Consider the following 17,687-nt stretch of genomic DNA (forward strand, 5'->3'; position numbering starts at 1 on the left):
TTGATCAATACGTCTCATTGAAAATGATTGCACGACGGAAACGGATACGATGGGCGCCTACAGCTATCAAATAATCAAACTATCCTGCCGCCCTCTGAATCTCTGATGGTTAGTATGAGGTCCACAGGCACAGGGTCATAATTTTTTTAAATTATTAAATTTAGTTTTTTTTTTTTAAATTTTTAAATTTTTTATTTTTATACATTAATCAACTTAAAAAAATATTACTTGTAAAAAAAATGACATATTATCAATGAGAATTGCGTATATTTTTCTCACGTTCGTGTTATTTATATTGTAAAAAAAATAAATTAAGGTAAAAGTTGTATTTTTTGGCTCAGTGGCTTCTATTGAAGCGTAAGTTCTTGAGGAACTGCAGAGGCCGAAACTCACAAAGTGCAAACTGTTTATTGAGGCTACACTCATCTCTTGAATAGCTAGTGAGTACCTTGTTCTGTGTAAAAAATTTTTCAAGAGTATGATGCACGGAATTAAAGTTTATTCTACAGGAATAGGTTAAAAAGCCCCTACCTTATGAGAATTTCCGTCATAAAAAATAAAAAAAAAATAAAAAAAAGGTCTTTTTAACTATTTCGGTAACATGTCATCTTAATAATTATGACATTTTTTATGACGTAATAAACATTTTGAGAATTTACAATTTTTTAAAAAACTATAGATAATCCTTATCCCAACCCACAACCTGATGTATAAAATTAGTGTAGTAAATCTTAACATTAAAGTCACTTTAATGCATTTTTACCATGCTGACTCATGCAGTGGGCCGGCCAAACAGAGATTTTCTCAAGAGTGGACCATCACCGACGACGGTTCGTCGGTTTCCATGTTTTTGTCCCATAAACATGAGCAATAATTAATGGGGACCATCAGGATGACGGACCAATTAGCCATAAATGGGGACATGGCTTATTTTTTAAAAAAATTAATCTGTTTTCAACGAAATTTGTGTACCAAAAAAAAAAAAAAAAAACAAAAGAGAAGCCCCTTTCAGGTAGGAAGGTGGAATGGAATGGAATTGGAATTGGTCTGCATTCCAAGCTTAGGATACCCGGTGACGCAGCAAAGTGTGAATGGCATAAATGTTGAAGACCCTGCAGTCGACTCAATCCCTTATCTCTTTTATTATTATTATTATTATTATTTTTAGGAGTAATTTTACTTTAAACTCAAATTAATACACAATTTGACAAATTTTTAAATTTCAAAATTTCTTAATTTAAATTCTTGAACTTTCAATTACAGTAAATTTAAACCCTTTTGTCATATTTTTTTTTTACATGTCCACACAAGAGAAGAGAAAAAAATTCAAATTAGTAACATTCGCTTCATAAAGCGTAATTTACAATCAATTAAACTACTATTTAAGAACAAGAAGCTTTAAAGTTTAGAAGCTTGTGAAATCACTTGTTAATTTGATGAATCTAAAATCAAGTTATCACAATTTTTTATTTTATTTATTTTTTTAATTTTAAAATTTGGCCAACCATTTCTGACACAGGATTAGTCAGCTAGTTCTTATCTGGTTTTCTAATCCGGCGGGCTTTGAGAAAGTCCAATTAAATCTCACCATTTTCTACTTTTCTTCCTTCGCACCTACCTTCCCATTCTACAGCACTGCTTCTACAAAGCCTTTCCCTCACACCCACTCCGCCATCAAGAGCTACCCATCCCTCTCTGAATTCCGATTAGAAGGTTTTCTGTCACCAATCTTTCTTTACCTTTCACCACTGTCTCATAAGGAAGAGCAAAAATGGGAATCAAGGGACACCACCAAAACAGGTTCGTCCGGTTCATAACAATTCCCTTTAGACTTCTGGGGAAAACAAAGGACCTTTACGTCCGAAGCATGACGAGCTGCGCACAGGGAGTGGGCCACAGCCAGAGCATGGGCAGCGGGGTTGCCTTGCCGAAGAGCTTCAGCGTCAGCTCGTCGAGGTGCAGCGACGATGACGATTTGAAAGAGCTCATCAGAGCTGCCTCGACTAGGACTTTGGTTGATAGGATTGACGTGGATATGATTCTCAAGCAGCAGGCGGCGCAGTCGGCGGTGATGATGGCCGGATCGAGGGGTTTGCCCAAGAGCTCTAGCGTCGGCATGGGCAAGATCGACGAGGACAGGCCGTGTGATTTTGAAGAAGTTGGTGTCGGCGCCGGGAAGGCGGATTTGTTTTATCCGAGAAGCAGAAGCTACGCTGTCACAAAGAGAAGTGTTGAGTTTTGATCATCATCTCCTGCAACCAGGCTTGTAAGAGATGCATGTTGGGTGGGGGGTGGGGAGAGTAAGAATTACTCTCTTATTGGTTGGTTTTATTAATCTTGTGTCGTTTGAAATGTTTTGTATAAAAGGTGAATGAAATGGAATTGGGATTGTTTGTTAATTTGTTCTCAAATAGGATTATTCAGCACCCCCTTCCCTCTCCCCCAATGTTTTAAAAAACTTAAGATTTTAAAAGGATGCAAATTTCACTGGATTGATTGCCATCTAGCATTACTTTTGAGCATGATTGCAAACCAGTCCTGTCTCTCTATCACGAACCCATTTAGATGGATCAATGCAAGGCAAAACATAGTCTTATCTGATTAACAAGCGGAAAACAAAAATTAGAAAGAACAAAAAAAACAAAAAAAAAAACAACAAGCGGAAAACAAAAGAATCAGAGAAAACTAAGAAAAACGAAAGAAAATGTTGATGAGTTCTTGGCCCAATAGCCTATGAACTCCTGTGTCCCCGCCCTCGAAGTATCCAAAACCAGAAGGTTACATGATCCAAATCATTCATATTAAAGAAAAAGACCAAGATAGCCCCCTTCAACTAGGTTGAAATAACGAACATGCCCTGTCACAGCAATGATGACGTGGCTACTGTCACTAGAACCAAATCGTCGCGCCACATAACCTCACCAACGCTGTATTTCCGATCAATCTTGCGGACCTTTACTTGACTCACATAGACCATAGTCTCACCAGCAAAAGCAGTAGAGCACCACACTCGCGCTGGTTCCTATTGATCGATCGGAAGGTCCCGCCATGGCGGCAGAGAAAGCGACGAACGAGTCGGAAATCGAGGGCGAGGACGACCTCGACGAAGAGCCTGGGGAGGTGATCGAATCGGCGCCACCTCTCAAGGTCGGCGACGAGCGCGAGCTCGGTAGCTTTGGCCTCAAGAAGAAGCTCCTCAAGCGCGGCCATGGATGGGAGACCCCTGAGCTCGGTGACGAAGTCACTGGTACACTAGTAGTCAATCACAATTTCAGTTTCTTTTGTTCTTATTTGAATTTGTTGATGGAAATGATTGTTCAATTGAATGCAGTTCATTATGTTGGTACTTTGCTTGACGGAACAAAGTTCGATTCCACCAGAGATAGAGGCGAACCTTTGACTATAAAGCTTGGTAACGGTGAGTTCTTAATTTTTTGTTTGTTTGTTGAAATCCAATTCGCTGTTTAGTTTAGTTTCATTTTACTAGTTCATTGAAGGGGATTGATAGGTCAAGTGGTTACTGGATTGGATCAAGGGATAATTACAATGCAGAAGGAGGAGACCTCGATGTTCACATTGCCTCCTCAATTAGCCTACGGAGCTGCGGGCCTCAACGGCGCGGTTCCGCCCAATTCAGTTGTTCAGTTTGAAGTCCAGCTCGTCTCATGGATCACAGTGGTGGATATTTGCAAAGGCGGTGGAATTATCAAGAAAATAATGGAGAAGGGAGACGGGAATGAGGTTCCTGGTGATTTGGACGAAGTTCTTGGTAATGCTCTAATGCTTATTATGTTATTTTCTTTTTTTTTTACTTTGCTATTATCATTATGAAAAGCGTGAGAAAATTTTTTAATTCTGTTTTGGCTGTGTGAGTATTGTAATTCAATTGTTTGGAGATGTTGAGGGATTTTTTTATTGTTGATACCAGTGAAGTACCGAGTGGCGCTGGATGATGGCACTGTTGTTGCCGAGACAACAGAAGAAGGATTTGAATTTTATGTGAAGGATGGTAATTTTTTTTGGTACCAATGAGGGTATAGTAAATGTTCTGTTTATAGTGCCGATTCGTGTTGATTAGCTATTATGTTTCTTGCAGGTCATCTTTGTCCAGCATTGCCAAAGGCTGTAAGGACCATGAGAAGGGGAGAGAAGGCCCAATTAGTTGTTCAACCTCAGTGTACGTCTTTGCATCCTTCTTGTTATCAACAGTTATGTTAGAATTTGTGGTGTTCTCCTCGGGATAGGCTGAGGTAAGGGGTGTTCTTGAGTGTCATAGTTGTATTCAGAGGCGAGAAATAACGAAATAAGAATCGGGAGAAGTGTAAATTATGAATGGCTGGACTTTTTCAACCCTATGTATTTAAATTTGGTGCTGTTCCCATTCTTAAGTTTAGAGTTGGGCATGTCGAGAGCAATCTGTTACCCAATATTCATTTCTATAGAGTCTAGCGTGTGAACCCCAAGCTGTCCATCACACTCCCCACCTACTCAATGCAACAAAATTAATTAAATTTTAAAATTGTGATTTGCTTATGGTTTAGTGGATTTCATGATAAGTGCTACATAGGATATTAAGTGGAGTGAGTAATGGCATGCTTCAAATATACAAGCACTTGTTGCGAGGGTGAGTTCTGGGATCCTTCTAATGTATCTTGTAAAAGCTATCAAGATCCTCTCTTCTTCTTCTTTTTTGGCCATGCATTGCTTCGGATTCTCTTTTTTCTTCACATGACAGCCAGGTAAGTTAATAATAATTTTTTTTTTTTTTTTTTTTTTAAAAAGCCTTGTCTTGTTTCCTAACTTCGAAGATTTGAAGTCCTGTCCAAGGTTAAAAGTACTAACAACAAATCTTATGCAGATGCCTTTGGGGCGGGGGGGTGGAACATGAGTAATGGGGTTCATTCAATTCCCCTAAGTTCTTTGCTGAACATTGATGTGGAGTTGGTCTCCTTCAAGCCTGTTATTGACATTATTGGTGATTCCAAAGTATTTAAGAAGATCTTAAAAGAAGGTGAAGGTGCTGTTGTTGCTAATGAGGGTGCAACTGTTACTAGTAAGTAGACCGATGTGTACATTACTATTTGCAATATTGTCAAAATTCACTTGGATTGCAAAGTTGTGAAGGGTGGAATTGACTTGGATCTGAATAGGAATTTAGAATTTCAAACATTTATAGATAATAGATATGATATGAGATGTTACTTGGTAAACTTAACATATGCAGGCATGCTCAGATACTTCAAAGTTCTTTATACAAATCATTCTTTTGCTCTTGCACAGAACTTTGGAGATATCAAATAGATATAAATTATCAAATTAAAGTCAATTCATATGCACCAGGCGTGCAAAAAGCTTCTTACTTTTCCCTTATCATGAAGGCTGTTAGTCAAAGTTTAGTATTCAACTTGGAAAATTCTTGAATTTGTCCTTGGATCTGCTGTATCTCTTTACTTTAATGTGTTACTTAGACAAAAACAAAGACAAAGAAATATGTATCAAAGTCAGCAACCAAAGATAAACAAATAGTACAAACTTTTTACTTGAATGTAAAATGTTATCATACAGTGCATGAAGAATAGCACCATTAAAAATTGAGGGGAAATAAAATCTTGTATCTTGGAAACGTCAAGCGAGGTTATATGTTTTGAATCAAATGGACCTGTAAGGTCACATGATTTTATATATTAAACTGTTGTAATAAATTCCCACTTTGCAGTTAGCTATGTGGCTAGGCTGGAAGATGGCACTGTATTTGAGAAAAAAGGAATTGATGGAGAGCAGCCTTTGGAGTTTATAACTGATGAAGGTCGGTTTTATTCCTAAACTTTACTGATATCCTCTTTATGTTATACATTTTGTTTGTCTGATAGTTAAAAAGCAGCTTTGACTAGACTTTGCCTTGCTGTCTGTAGAACAAGTAATTGCTGGTCTAGACCGAGCAGTGGCAACAATGAAGAAGGGAGAGCGAGCGATATTGACTATACATCCTGATTTTGGATTTGGAAGCAGTGAAGTAAGGCGGGATCTTGCTGTAATTCCGCCATCTTCAAATGTAGTCTATGAAGTTGAAATGTTAGATTTTTTTAAGGTAACAATCATTTTGATGAAATTGTAGGTTAAACAATGAGATATCATTCCTATCTTTCTGATTTTTTTATAAGATTATCATTACATTGCGGGACAATTTGATTTCATTAATTAGAGAAAAATATATTCAACATGAGCAACGTTGTTCTCTGTTAGCATATAGAAGCTTGGACTTTTTATTTATTTATTTATTTTTTATTTTAATTATTTTAATTATTTTAATTTTATTTTTTAAAAATAACAATAATGAGGTTTTGATGACATTTTTTGGTGTTTTTCTTTGTAAGCTCCGTATGTGTTGAGCCAGTATATATTACTAGATCGAATATCTGGATCCTTTCAGCATATTCTCTAATTTATCTTGTTGCTTACTTATTACTTCTTTGGTAAAAAGGAAAAAGCACCTTCGGAAATGAGTAACAGTGAGAAGATTGAGGCTGCTAGAATGAAGAAAGAAGAAGGCAATCTATTATTTAAAACTGGAAAGTATCAACAAGCAGGGAAAAAATATGACAAGGTAACTCAATATGTACCTGTGTGCACATCTAAATCCAGCGTTCATTTGATTAGCTTATAGTCTGAGTTGCTATATTGTATTCTCTCAGGCTGCAGACTACGTTAGTGAAGATGAATCGTTTGGGGATGATGAGGAAAAGCTTGCTAAAAAATTAAGAGTTGCTTGCTGGTTGAACCGTGCAGCATGTAGCCTCAAACTAAATGACTTTCAGGGAGCAATCAAGTTATGTTCACAGGTAGATTCTGTAAGAAGAAATATAGACCAAAGATGGAAAAAAAAAAAAAAAAAAAAAACCAACCAATATGCATATAGAGAAGTAAAGCACTGGATTACTTGAAAACTTATTCCCGGATAGAGTGAACTAAGCATATGTAAAGGTGGAAGAATTGACAATTAAAGGAGATGTATAAATGAGATTATGGATGACATAAAAATTGATAAGCAAAAGAAATGGGCTGGTCTTTTCCGGTGCTGTTTGTGGACAATGCAGCTATTATTAAGATCCAATGAATGAGATCCCTGAAGTCAGGCAATTCAAAATGTTTGGATCGTGGGGTTGACAATAATCTTTTTCAATTAAGGCATTGGTGATCAAAAGTTTGCTGTTCTGACTTTGTTTTTTGCCTTGAGGACCCTATGGGCTTGGGTCTAGTTCTTCTGAAGTGTTCCTTGTGCTTGTAATCACAAATGTGTCTCAAGCTCACAGCATGGTACATGATGTTGTGAAAGCTGTCATGATTTCACTGAGAAAGGATCGATTAAAATTATTTATGCACTTTTTTTTCCCAGTAAAATGATGGCAGTGCCACTCTGTACACTATTTTATTTGCACGTTACTGCTGTCACAGATTGGCAAATGCAGCAACGATAAAAAATGAATATATAGGAGCCACCCGCAGGAAAATATTGCATGGTGGGGTGAATAATCTCTGCAAGTTTTATAGTGTCAAGTTGGAAGGAGGAAATGAATCTGCTTATAGTATCTATTTGTTTAGAAGGGCGGAATATCAGAAAAAAATCGTCTCATATTATAAATTCTAACCTCTTGTAGGTGCTAGACATTGAGTTCCATAATGTAAAAGCTTTGTACAGGCGAGCACAGGCTTATATGGAAACTGCAGATTTTTTCTCTGCAGAATTAGATATCAAGAAAGTTCTTGAGACTGATCCACTGCACAGGTAACTGAAGGTGTCAGAATCTGCTGCGTGCAATTAGATGTGATATGCTATGCAGTCCCTCAAACATCCTGTGGTTCTTTCTCCAGGGAGGTGAAATTGATTCAGAAGAATTTGAAACGACTTCAAGCTGAAAGCAACAAGAGAGACTCAAAGCTCTACATAAACATGTTTGCACGTATGACAGGGGACACTCCTGTGGCAACAAAGGTGAGTGGTGTTTCTGTTATTTTAGTAGCTTTTAATGATCCTGAAGTTGGAAATTATTGTTCAATGTTTGGCTTGCATCTAAAAGAGGCAAGAAAGTTAAAAGGAGGTAAAAGATGTGTTTGCTGATTTGAACTTGGAATGTTTTTCCCAGCTGCTGAATTGCTATGCATGATTCTTAGTGGCTAATAAAGTTTTAACTTGTTTATTTAAGTTTAATACATTACCACATTCACTGTTTAGGCACCATTTAAAGCAGCTGCACATTGCAACTGATACTTAACTACCATAAACATCTGCGTTGTAACAATTGCCACTTTTTTCTGTCGAAACATCTTTATCATTACACGCACCACCATCAGCCTCTCTTCTGCCTCTGTTGTAACCCTTATTACCCATCTTCCTCTCTTGCTGCCATAGCACTATCAGTTCAACACAATCTTCTATGTTAACACCTCCATCATAATTGTTACTGTAAATATCATGCCAATGGCTAAATGCATATTTTCCCACAATTGATCTTCTTAAGTATTGCCAAACATTCATGCCCTACATGGTTTTGCATTATGATACACTGATAAAAGTAAATTTGTTACTGAAAATCTCTGTTTAAGTGCTTTTTGGTTGGGGAACCACATGACACTTATTCCGTTATGATGACTAGGGATGTGATGGGAAATTTAGTGAAAATAATGCGAGTTTATATATACTATTTTCTAATTGGAACTTGAGGCATGATCTGTCCTCTTAAAAGGAGTCATCTAACACAGCAGACGTATCTCAATATAATATGTGACCTTAAAATGATATATCTTATAAATCCTACAAATGATCATTTGGATTAACCACATGGACTGATACCAATTAGAATTTCATGGTATTTCTTAGTGCACACCATTGTAGATTGAAGTTCTCTGAGTTGAAAATTGCTATTGGAAAAGCCTTGAACTTTTTTTAATTTTTTTTTAGTAACTTTAGTCACGCATCCAAGGCACTGGAGTTGGGGTTTCTGTCTACCATTCACATTTATATATTGTAGGTTGCATAAAAAACAAAGCTAGGGTTTGGTGTTACGGAGAAGTAACTAATACAAAATGGTTTTGAGAATATTTCATTTTGAACGAATTTATTTATTTGTCATTTTTCTTGGGCTATGCTGGCTATGATCCCTTAAGTTAGTCATATGGATTATTCACAACATCTACCATATTTGTCTTTTGTTTATGCTGGCAGAAATTGAAGGTTGAAAAAGTAGAGGATGATGAAAATGTGGCAATGGAAATAGAAATGGAAAGAGTTGGTGATAGTTCAGCCCCTCCTGATGGTGAAATGGTTGTTGACTCTTGTTGAAAGATCTGTTCATGAAACATGTACAATCATGATAGCTCTTTAGAGCCAAGGATCGAAAATGACTAAGAGAGTCATTATAGAGGAAAAGGAAACAATCATGATAGTCGGTCATTAACTATCTCAAGGTATGAAATTATACTTTGTATTTCTTATGTGGTTGTGGATTTCAACCTTTCTCACCTAAAAAATTTGTACCCGTGGCTTAGTGAATGCCATGTAAGTCTAGAGGTTTGGGTAAAATAGGTCTCCTACCGGCCTTTTTTTGTCGATGACCGTCATACACCAGGAATTTGTCCGTCCGTTAATTAGAACTACAGTGTAATGAACAAGGGTAATGGCTGTCATCTCTGGCCATAAGAGTGCAATATAACTGTAGAGGCATTAATCCACAAAACTTGGGAGTTTTTAATGAAACAGTCTGTGGCATTGAAATGTGGCCATGCGGAATAAAATTTTCTCTGCTGAAGGAGTGATTTCTAGTCGATACGAATAATATTTAACAAAATAAATTTCTTGATCATTTTGTTTTAATTCACCAGACACCCTAACAGGAATCGACAGCCCTATTAAATTGAAATAAGGCTCCTATTTATCTTTCTCCTCGTAGCAGCGCTAATTGGGCGACTCCACTTTTTGAAAAGCATATTCACAATGAAATACAATTAGGAAAACATCACATTAGGTATCACAACAAAATCCATCCAAAGCTTCACAATGTTAAAACACAGAACTGAGGAAACCATGTCCCAAAACAAACAAAAGTGCCCACAACATTGCATTTTATAGGATTGATTGATATGATGGTACCAATAATTATTATTATTTTTTTTAACAACTACTGATAACAAATTAGACTCTACAGCTAAACATGTTTGCACGTATGACAAGGGACACTCCTGTGGCAACAAAGGTGAGTGGTGTCTCTGTTATTTTAGTAGCTTTTAATGATACTGAAGGCAAGAAAGTTAAAAAGCGGGTAAAATATGTGTTTGCTGATCGAACTTGAATGTTTTTCCCGGCTGCTGAATTGCTATGCATGATTCTTAGTGGCTAATAAAGTTTTAACTTCTTTATTTAACTGTCACTAATACATTATCACCACAACTACAATCACATTACCGCATTCACTGTTGAGGCACCATTTAAAGTAGCTCCTCATTGCAACTGATTCGTAACTACCATAAACATCTTCGTTGTAACAATTGCCACTTTTTCTGTCTCAACCTCTTTTATCATTGTACGCCCCACCATCAACCTCTCTTGTGCCTCTGTTGTGACCCTTATTACCCATCTTCCTCTATTGTTGCCAAAGCACTATCAATTCAACACAATCATCTGCTAACACCTCTATCATAATTGCTACTGTAAATATCATGCCAATGGCTAAATGCATATTTTCCCACAATTGATCTTCTTAAGTATTGCCAAACATTCATACCCTACATACTTTTGCATTATGATATACTGACAAAGTAAAAATTTATTGCAGAAAATCACTGTTCAAGTGGTTTTTAGTTGGGGAACCACATGAAGATGACCAGGGGTGTGATGGGAAATTTAGTGAAAATAATGTGAGTTTATTTATATTATTTTCTAATTGGAACTTGAGGCATGAACCTGTACTCTTTAAAGGAGTCATCTACCACGGCAGATGTATCTCAATATAATATGTGACCTTAAAATGATATATCTTAGAAATCCTACAAATGATCATTTGGATTAACCCAAAAAAAAAACCCTATAATACCAACATGGACTGATACCAATTAGAGTGTCATGGTATTTCTAAGTGCGCACCATTGTAGATTGAAGTTCTCTACCAATCAAACTGCTAATTATTTCAGGCCTTTTGTTCTTTCGGGTCTTTTGGGGATTCTGTGCATGTGAAATCTTAGGGTGATTTTGGTTACTTAATTTGGAGCTTTTTTGGTATTCTCATTGTCGATGGCTTAAGCAGTGAGGCAGGAAAACAAGGACTAGGAGACTTGGTGAGGACCGGTACAAGCAGTGAGGCGACCAAGTGTGCCAACTGTAATAGAGAAATACTAGGCTTACAAATAAATTTTACAAAAATTTTTTTTACAACATAATTAGAAATGAGATAAATTCAACTTTTGAGAAATTCAATCATATTGTGCTAAATCATGTTTTAAATTTTTTTTTTATAAAATTTATTTGTAAACTTAATATTTTTTACTGTAATAATAACTCAAGTAGTGAGGCGACCATATATAAAATGGTTGCCTTGTGTGGTCGATGGCCCAAGTAGTGAGGCGGACAATGCAAGGATTAGGAGACTTGGTGATGACCTAGGCAGTGAGGCAATATTCAAGTATGTCAGATCTTCACGTGAGGACATTCATGTGAAAGTTGATCTCCAACCTCTCCAATGTTTTCATTGATTTTTGAATATATATATACACGATAGAGAATTACTATTTAATAGACTGATATGCTACTGACATACAATTGAAATAACGTGGAAGAAAAAAAATAATCTTTTAGTTTTTTTTTTTTTTTTACAAGTCCTTATTAAACAAAAAAACTTATTTTTGCTTTCACATTATCTTAATTGCACCTTACTAAATAATGTTACTCATATTACAAATTTGTCATACATGATCTTCAATACCGAAAATAGAAATATATAAAAAAAAATCCCTAGAATTAAATTGAAGAACACGGCAAGAATACGATAATTAAAATAATCCAATATATATAACCTAATCTCGTGGAGATAGAAGAACTTCATTAATCATTTTGTGAAGATTCACGTAGGATGACCCAGTAGGCCTACTAGTGGCCTCTTCTGCCAACTTCTTCCACTCTACAGCTTTCTTCCTCAACTCTTTCCCCTTCTCTCCCACCATCAGCTCTCTAACAAGGTTCTTTATTTCTTCTCTCTTAACACCGCCCTCTATCTCCATGCCTATGCCCCACTCATTGCAAGAGTATCGACAATTGGTATGTTGCTCCGCCAAAAATGGCCGAGAGATAATCGGCACTCCGCCGCACACACTTTCGATCGTGGAATTCCACCCACTGTGCGTCAAGAACCCTCCGATAGATGGATGGCCGAGAACTTGTTCTTGAGGACACCAATTTGCCAACATACCCCTTTCTTTGGTCTCTGCCAAGAATTCCGGAGGAAGAATGACCGAATCACCCCCCACAAGATCAGGCCTTATTATCCACAAGAATGTTTGGTTGCTATTTGCAAGTCCCCAAGCAAATTCAACCAATTCATCCCATGTCATGACCGTTACGCTTCCAAAATTCACGTAAAAAACAGAGTCGGGTTCTTTTTTGTCCAGCCATTCGAGACACCCAGCTTCTTCTTTCCATAAATTTGAGTCAATTAATATATGATTATTATCCGGGATCTGATTTAGGAGAAATTGTAGGGGACCAATTGGGTAAATAGGAGGAAACATGGATGAGAGAGCGTCTAACACTTGATGCTCTAAAGCATCAAAGGTATTGAAGAAGACAGCTGAAGCTTTTTGAGCAATCATTGGAAAATCTAGCATTGTATCATCTGGGTCCGTGGTTCTAACGAAGCTCGGAAGATCCCTTAAGCGAATACCTTTCATACCTGGAATCCAATCTATGACCGTTTCTAAATACCCATTTGTTAAATAGCTCGCATCTGTATAACAATTAAGAAATTCAATAAGTAATACCATGAGAACAATTTACACCTTAAATTGGGCATGTTTACACTAATAACATATTAGCAGTACCAAATCTTAGGTGACCATTTCGATTGACTGACTTATGGTCACGTTTCTACTAACAAACATTCTCAAATTAAGTAAGTGTGTCGCAAATAAATGACATGTGGTTGATGTTTAGCCGAAGATGCAAAGAAAAAAATGGCTAAATGCACTTTCGGTCTTGTAGTTTGAGACTGTAACAAATAGCTCGTTGGAGTTTAGAAAGTGATTAATTATAATTGGGTTAAATACTAAAAATTTTCTTAGGGTTTGGACACTTTATTTTTTTCCCTCTAAGTTTTGATTTGTATCACAGGAGGTATCTGTGGTTTTGATAAAGATCAAATTGATCATTCCATCCATTAACCGTTAGTTGACTTAACGAAAATCCACATCACTGATGACGTGGCCACCTAATTTATTTATTTTTTAAAATTCAAAAAAAAAAAGGAAAAAATTCAAAAAAAAAAAAAAAAAATTGGGGGTGGCCATAGGCTGGATGGGGGTGGTCAAAACCACCCCCAAATGGGCCCCCAATTTTATTATTTTTCTTTTTTTTCTTTCTTTTTTGAAAAAATATATATTTTTTAAAAAAAATAAAAAAATTAATTAGGTGGTCACGTTATCACTGATGACGTGGTCATTTATGCCAGGTGTCAAATTTTAATTGGTCCACATGTCAGTGACGTGGACTTCCGTTAAGTCAACTAATGGTCAATGGATGGAATGACCAATTTAGTCATTATCAAAACCACAAGTATCTCATGTGTCCTGTGATACAAATCAAAACCTAAGGAGAAAAAAATAAAGTGTCCAAACCTTATGAGGGTTTTTAGTATTTAACCCATTATAATTTGGTAAGCAATAAGAAAAAAAAAAAGGATCCATACCATATCAAAAAAATTAAGGAGAAGCTTCATAAAAGCTTCCTAAATTTCAACACGTTTTGACATTATTTCATTCAAAAACTCTCAATTTAAAGTATTGAATTTTTAATTTTTTGCAATGTCCCCCTTCGCTAAGATTTTTTGTTAAGTCTTGTCGAAATTTCCAAAATACCCATATTTTGCAAAAATCTTAACTAAATGAAACATTGCAAAAAATTGAAAGTTGCCATAAATTGAGAGTGTTTGAACATTTAAAAAGTGTAAAAAAATAAATAAAATGAATAAAAAAAAAATGGTGGAAGTACAAAAAAATTTTGTGAAAATTTTCCGAAAATCAATTAATAAACACCAATTACATAACAATAATGTATGCCCAATTTGCTTAATCACCGCCAAAAATACAAGCTACGTACAGGTTACCATATATATGACTTACGTACTGCATGTAGGTAGTGATCAATCACCTTTTAAACCCCGTAAAATTATTGGTCGTCACCCCAAATCAAACCATTAATTGTATTTTTTTTTTCAAAAAAAAAAAGAAAAAAGAAAAAAGAAAACCCAAATAAATGGCAAGAAGATTGAAAAGTGGAAGTTAGTTGTGATTGGTGGATTAGTATCATGTACATACCTTTGAGTGGTGTTAGACCCTTCTCAATGAGACGGCGATATTGAACGTAGCCCATGAACCCACACGCGCTTGCTGTCCAGAAAAGAACATCAGGGATGCCCAGCTCTTCTGCTGCATCTAGAGTGAAGGTCATGGCACAATCCGAAACTATGCAAGTGACTGGAGGGACATTGGATGAAACGGTATCGTTGAGTTTCAAAAGAAGGTTTCTGAAGGGAGCTAAGCAATTTTTTGTTGTAGAGCGGCAGAGGGCTTTTATGTCCTGGGTGGCTTCGGCGTCGGAGTCGGGAAGGCCGTCGGGAATGGTTTGGAATCGGAAGGAGGGGAGGCCGTTGAGAGAGTTGGGACCTCGGGATTTTAGGAGCCGTTTATGGTTGAACTCTGTGTTTATGAAGGTGATATGAAAACCTCTGTAGTAGAGGATTTTGGCCATTTTTAACATGGGGTTTATGTGGCCTTGAGCTGGGAAGGGGATGCATACTGCATGGGGCTTCTCTGTAATGGCCGTCGGATCCATATTACTTGCCTCTCTCACAGCTGAAAATGGGATGATGGATATATAGTCTTCCTGCTTATTTTCATATTTTGTAGAGCAAGAAAGGACTATGGAGGATCGGAATGTGTAAATGAATTCGGTTGATGGGTGACTTGACCCAATACCCATCAAGTTGGTGGGCTCCGGCTGGTGCTTTTTCTATTCTTCAACTTTGGTGTCTGTTGGGCGCATCCTTTTTTTTTTTTTTTTTTTTTTTTTTCTCTTCATACTTTTAAAGGACAAAAAACTGTGTCTTTTTGTGATAGCACCGTAAAAGGGAAAAAGAAAAAGAAAAAGAAAAAAGATCATCCTTTTTCAGACAGAGTGAGAGAGACGTACGCTTTTGAGTTTTGAGAAAGAAATCCTACCAAAAAAATCATTAGATATACATATAGTGTTGGACAGTTGGGGAAATGAATTAACAAAGCTATTTCAGTACTGTCGCACACAATCTCGCTCACTCAGATTTCTTAATATGCTCAAAATGTGAAATTGACAGAATTTAAATTTAATCAATACTTTAATAAAATAAATACTTCATAACGTGGCAGTGAAACATCACTTGTTTTAAAAGTTTAAATTTAATCAGTACTTTAATAAAATAAATACTTCATAACGTGACAATGAAAATCACTGATAAATGTAATTAATTCAAAATCTAATGATAAAAATCATGGAGTGTACAGTACTTGAAAGTGTGTGTGGCTTTTTATTTTTATTTTTTATTATTATTAATTTTAATTCAAGTTAATTTAATTTTTATTAAAATCAGTTGAGTTCACAAAGATAAATTAATTTGAGCATGATTGCAAACAAGCCATATTTCTATTGAGTAATGGTATTTAATAGAATGTAATACAACTATCATATACGTACCTTGATCGATGATATGGTAGTAAAAATTAACCTTCAAATCAATACTTATAAAAAATAAAAAAGACTAATTTTTATTATCACATTATCTCAATTGTATAATAATTGTATAACAGTTTAGTACTAATCCATATTTCACTCATGACCCTATTTTTTGAAAATTGATAGGACTATTAATTGTTATTAAAAGTCCCAGCCTAGGCCTAGAGAAATGCATTTGGCTTTCAAATTTATGCTTGATTAATTTCATGGTGTGTCTTCATGTTTTTTACTGGTCAAATCCTAATTTTGAGTTTGTCATTAGCAATCTCTGTTATATTTTGTAAATCAGAAAAAAAACAACGAAAATTGAAGAAATTCTATCTTGTAAACGAGATAAAGAGAAATAGGATATATATATATATATATATATAGAAAATATTGACTCTTAGCATTTCTTCTTTTGAAATTATCCTCTTTAAATTGGACTTCTGCAACGGTTGAAGACAGAGAATGGGATGGTTTGCAATAATGTACAATTATATATTTTTCCCAAGCTAGAACGCGCGCTTGATCGTGTGAAAAAAAGAGATCCAAGGAATCTCTATATCCTTCAAGGAATCATGCATGAGATTTGAGTTGCCTGATCCTCTTCACCAATGCTTTCGGATCCAATAACCTAACAAGTCAATGAAATAGTGAAGTGTAAGAAGCGTCAATGAAGGGACAATAGAGCAACCTTTAAGCGGCAACATGCATGTAAGAAACATTTTTATTAAGGATGCTGAAAATATTCCAAATTATGTTATGTAGATATTATAACAAATCATACAGTATAGTCCGTGTGGAAATTGAAAATAATTAGCTTATTGCATATATGAATGCATGACTCTCACTTGCATTTTGGACATATGTCAATCTAATAGACTTGGTTGGAGAATTTCTTCTTACCTAGCTTGGAAGAAATATTTGTCCAAAAGTCGAGAACCACAAATACAATATTAATTTACATAAGCTGTACGTTTTCATGAAATCTCTCAAGAAACTTCACTTCTATCCTCAATTTACAAAAATTACAAAAATATTACTGATTATTTGAGGGATTTCCCAATAGGCAATGGTATCACCATCACAAAGCTATAACGTCCAGTGAGATTTAGTTACAACCTACAAGAGCAGGTGAAAATGTAGAATCAAACACAGTAGACTCTATAGGAGTAACTAACCATACAGCAAGCCCAATTGATAACTTGTTCATTAAGCATCCAGACATAACATTTCCATCGGTCCTTAAGGTTTGTTTGTTTGTTTGTTTTTTTTTTTTTTTTTTTGGAAGTTGGAGCCTCATGTTTAAATAGCATTTCCAACGAGAAAGTTCCTTCTTAAAATTTGCTCAAACCAAGGGAATAACAAAATCTCAGTAAATGATCTCATCTATGATTTATTTGGTGAATATAATCAGGACTTCTATCACATAGCATGCTGGAAATTTTTATGAAGCAAATGGTAGAAGATGTTTAAGGTTATAAAACCAAGGGTCAATTCTGTCTTACTCATAACCCAATCAAAGCCAAATAACAGGAAAGTTTCTGCCTTGTCATATCTCCCAATGGAACCCAAACAACAGGGAAACTAATGAGGATCAATCCCTCACAACCTTTGTGGTATGAATACTTCTCAGAGGGAGCTGGTATCCTTGCACATCTTGAATGTTTTGAATAAGTAGTGG

General features: G+C 35.8%; 3 protein-coding genes across 4 annotated transcripts; 2 read left to right on the plus strand and 1 right to left on the minus strand.

The window, feature by feature from the left end:
* The first annotated feature begins 1,556 nt into the window (after positions 1–1,556).
* LOC132189146 (uncharacterized) lies at positions 1,557–2,399 on the plus strand. The gene has a single exon (XM_059603693.2). The coding sequence runs from the start codon at positions 1,772–1,774 to the stop codon at positions 2,240–2,242; it is 471 nt and encodes a 156-aa protein (XP_059459676.1). The 5' UTR covers positions 1,557–1,771; the 3' UTR covers positions 2,243–2,399.
* Positions 2,400–2,758: 359 nt separating this feature from the next.
* On the plus strand, positions 2,759–9,489 carry LOC132189143 (70 kDa peptidyl-prolyl isomerase). The gene is made up of 13 exons (XM_088510406.1): positions 2,759–3,247; positions 3,332–3,418; positions 3,509–3,769; positions 3,929–4,009; positions 4,097–4,177; positions 4,859–5,053; positions 5,717–5,806; positions 5,913–6,088; positions 6,482–6,604; positions 6,693–6,839; positions 7,656–7,783; positions 7,870–7,990; positions 9,221–9,489. The coding sequence occupies exons 1-13, from the start codon at positions 3,049–3,051 to the stop codon at positions 9,335–9,337; spliced, it is 1,806 nt and encodes a 601-aa protein (XP_088366532.1). The 5' UTR covers positions 2,759–3,048; the 3' UTR covers positions 9,338–9,489.
* A 2,571-nt stretch (positions 9,490–12,060) lies between these two features.
* Positions 12,061–15,235, minus strand: LOC132189145 (7-deoxyloganetin glucosyltransferase-like). Of its 2 annotated transcripts, XM_088510324.1 has the most exons (3): positions 15,220–15,235; positions 14,572–15,066; positions 12,061–12,986 (listed from the first exon to the last, which is right to left on the minus strand). In XM_088510324.1, exons 1-3 carry the CDS (start codon positions 15,233–15,235, stop codon positions 12,061–12,063), a joined length of 1,437 nt encoding a protein of 478 aa, XP_088366450.1. The 2 variants fall into 2 exon arrangements, with proteins under 2 accessions (XP_088366450.1, XP_088366449.1); XM_088510323.1 differs by lacking the exon at positions 15,220–15,235 and having other exon boundaries at positions 14,572–15,088.
* Between the last annotated feature and the right edge of the window lie 2,452 nt (positions 15,236–17,687).

This window comes from Corylus avellana, chromosome 9 (genome assembly GCF_965113065.1).
Source record: "Corylus avellana chromosome 9, dhCorAvel1.hap1.2, whole genome shotgun sequence".
Lineage (NCBI taxonomy): Eukaryota > Viridiplantae > Streptophyta > Magnoliopsida > Fagales > Betulaceae > Corylus > Corylus avellana.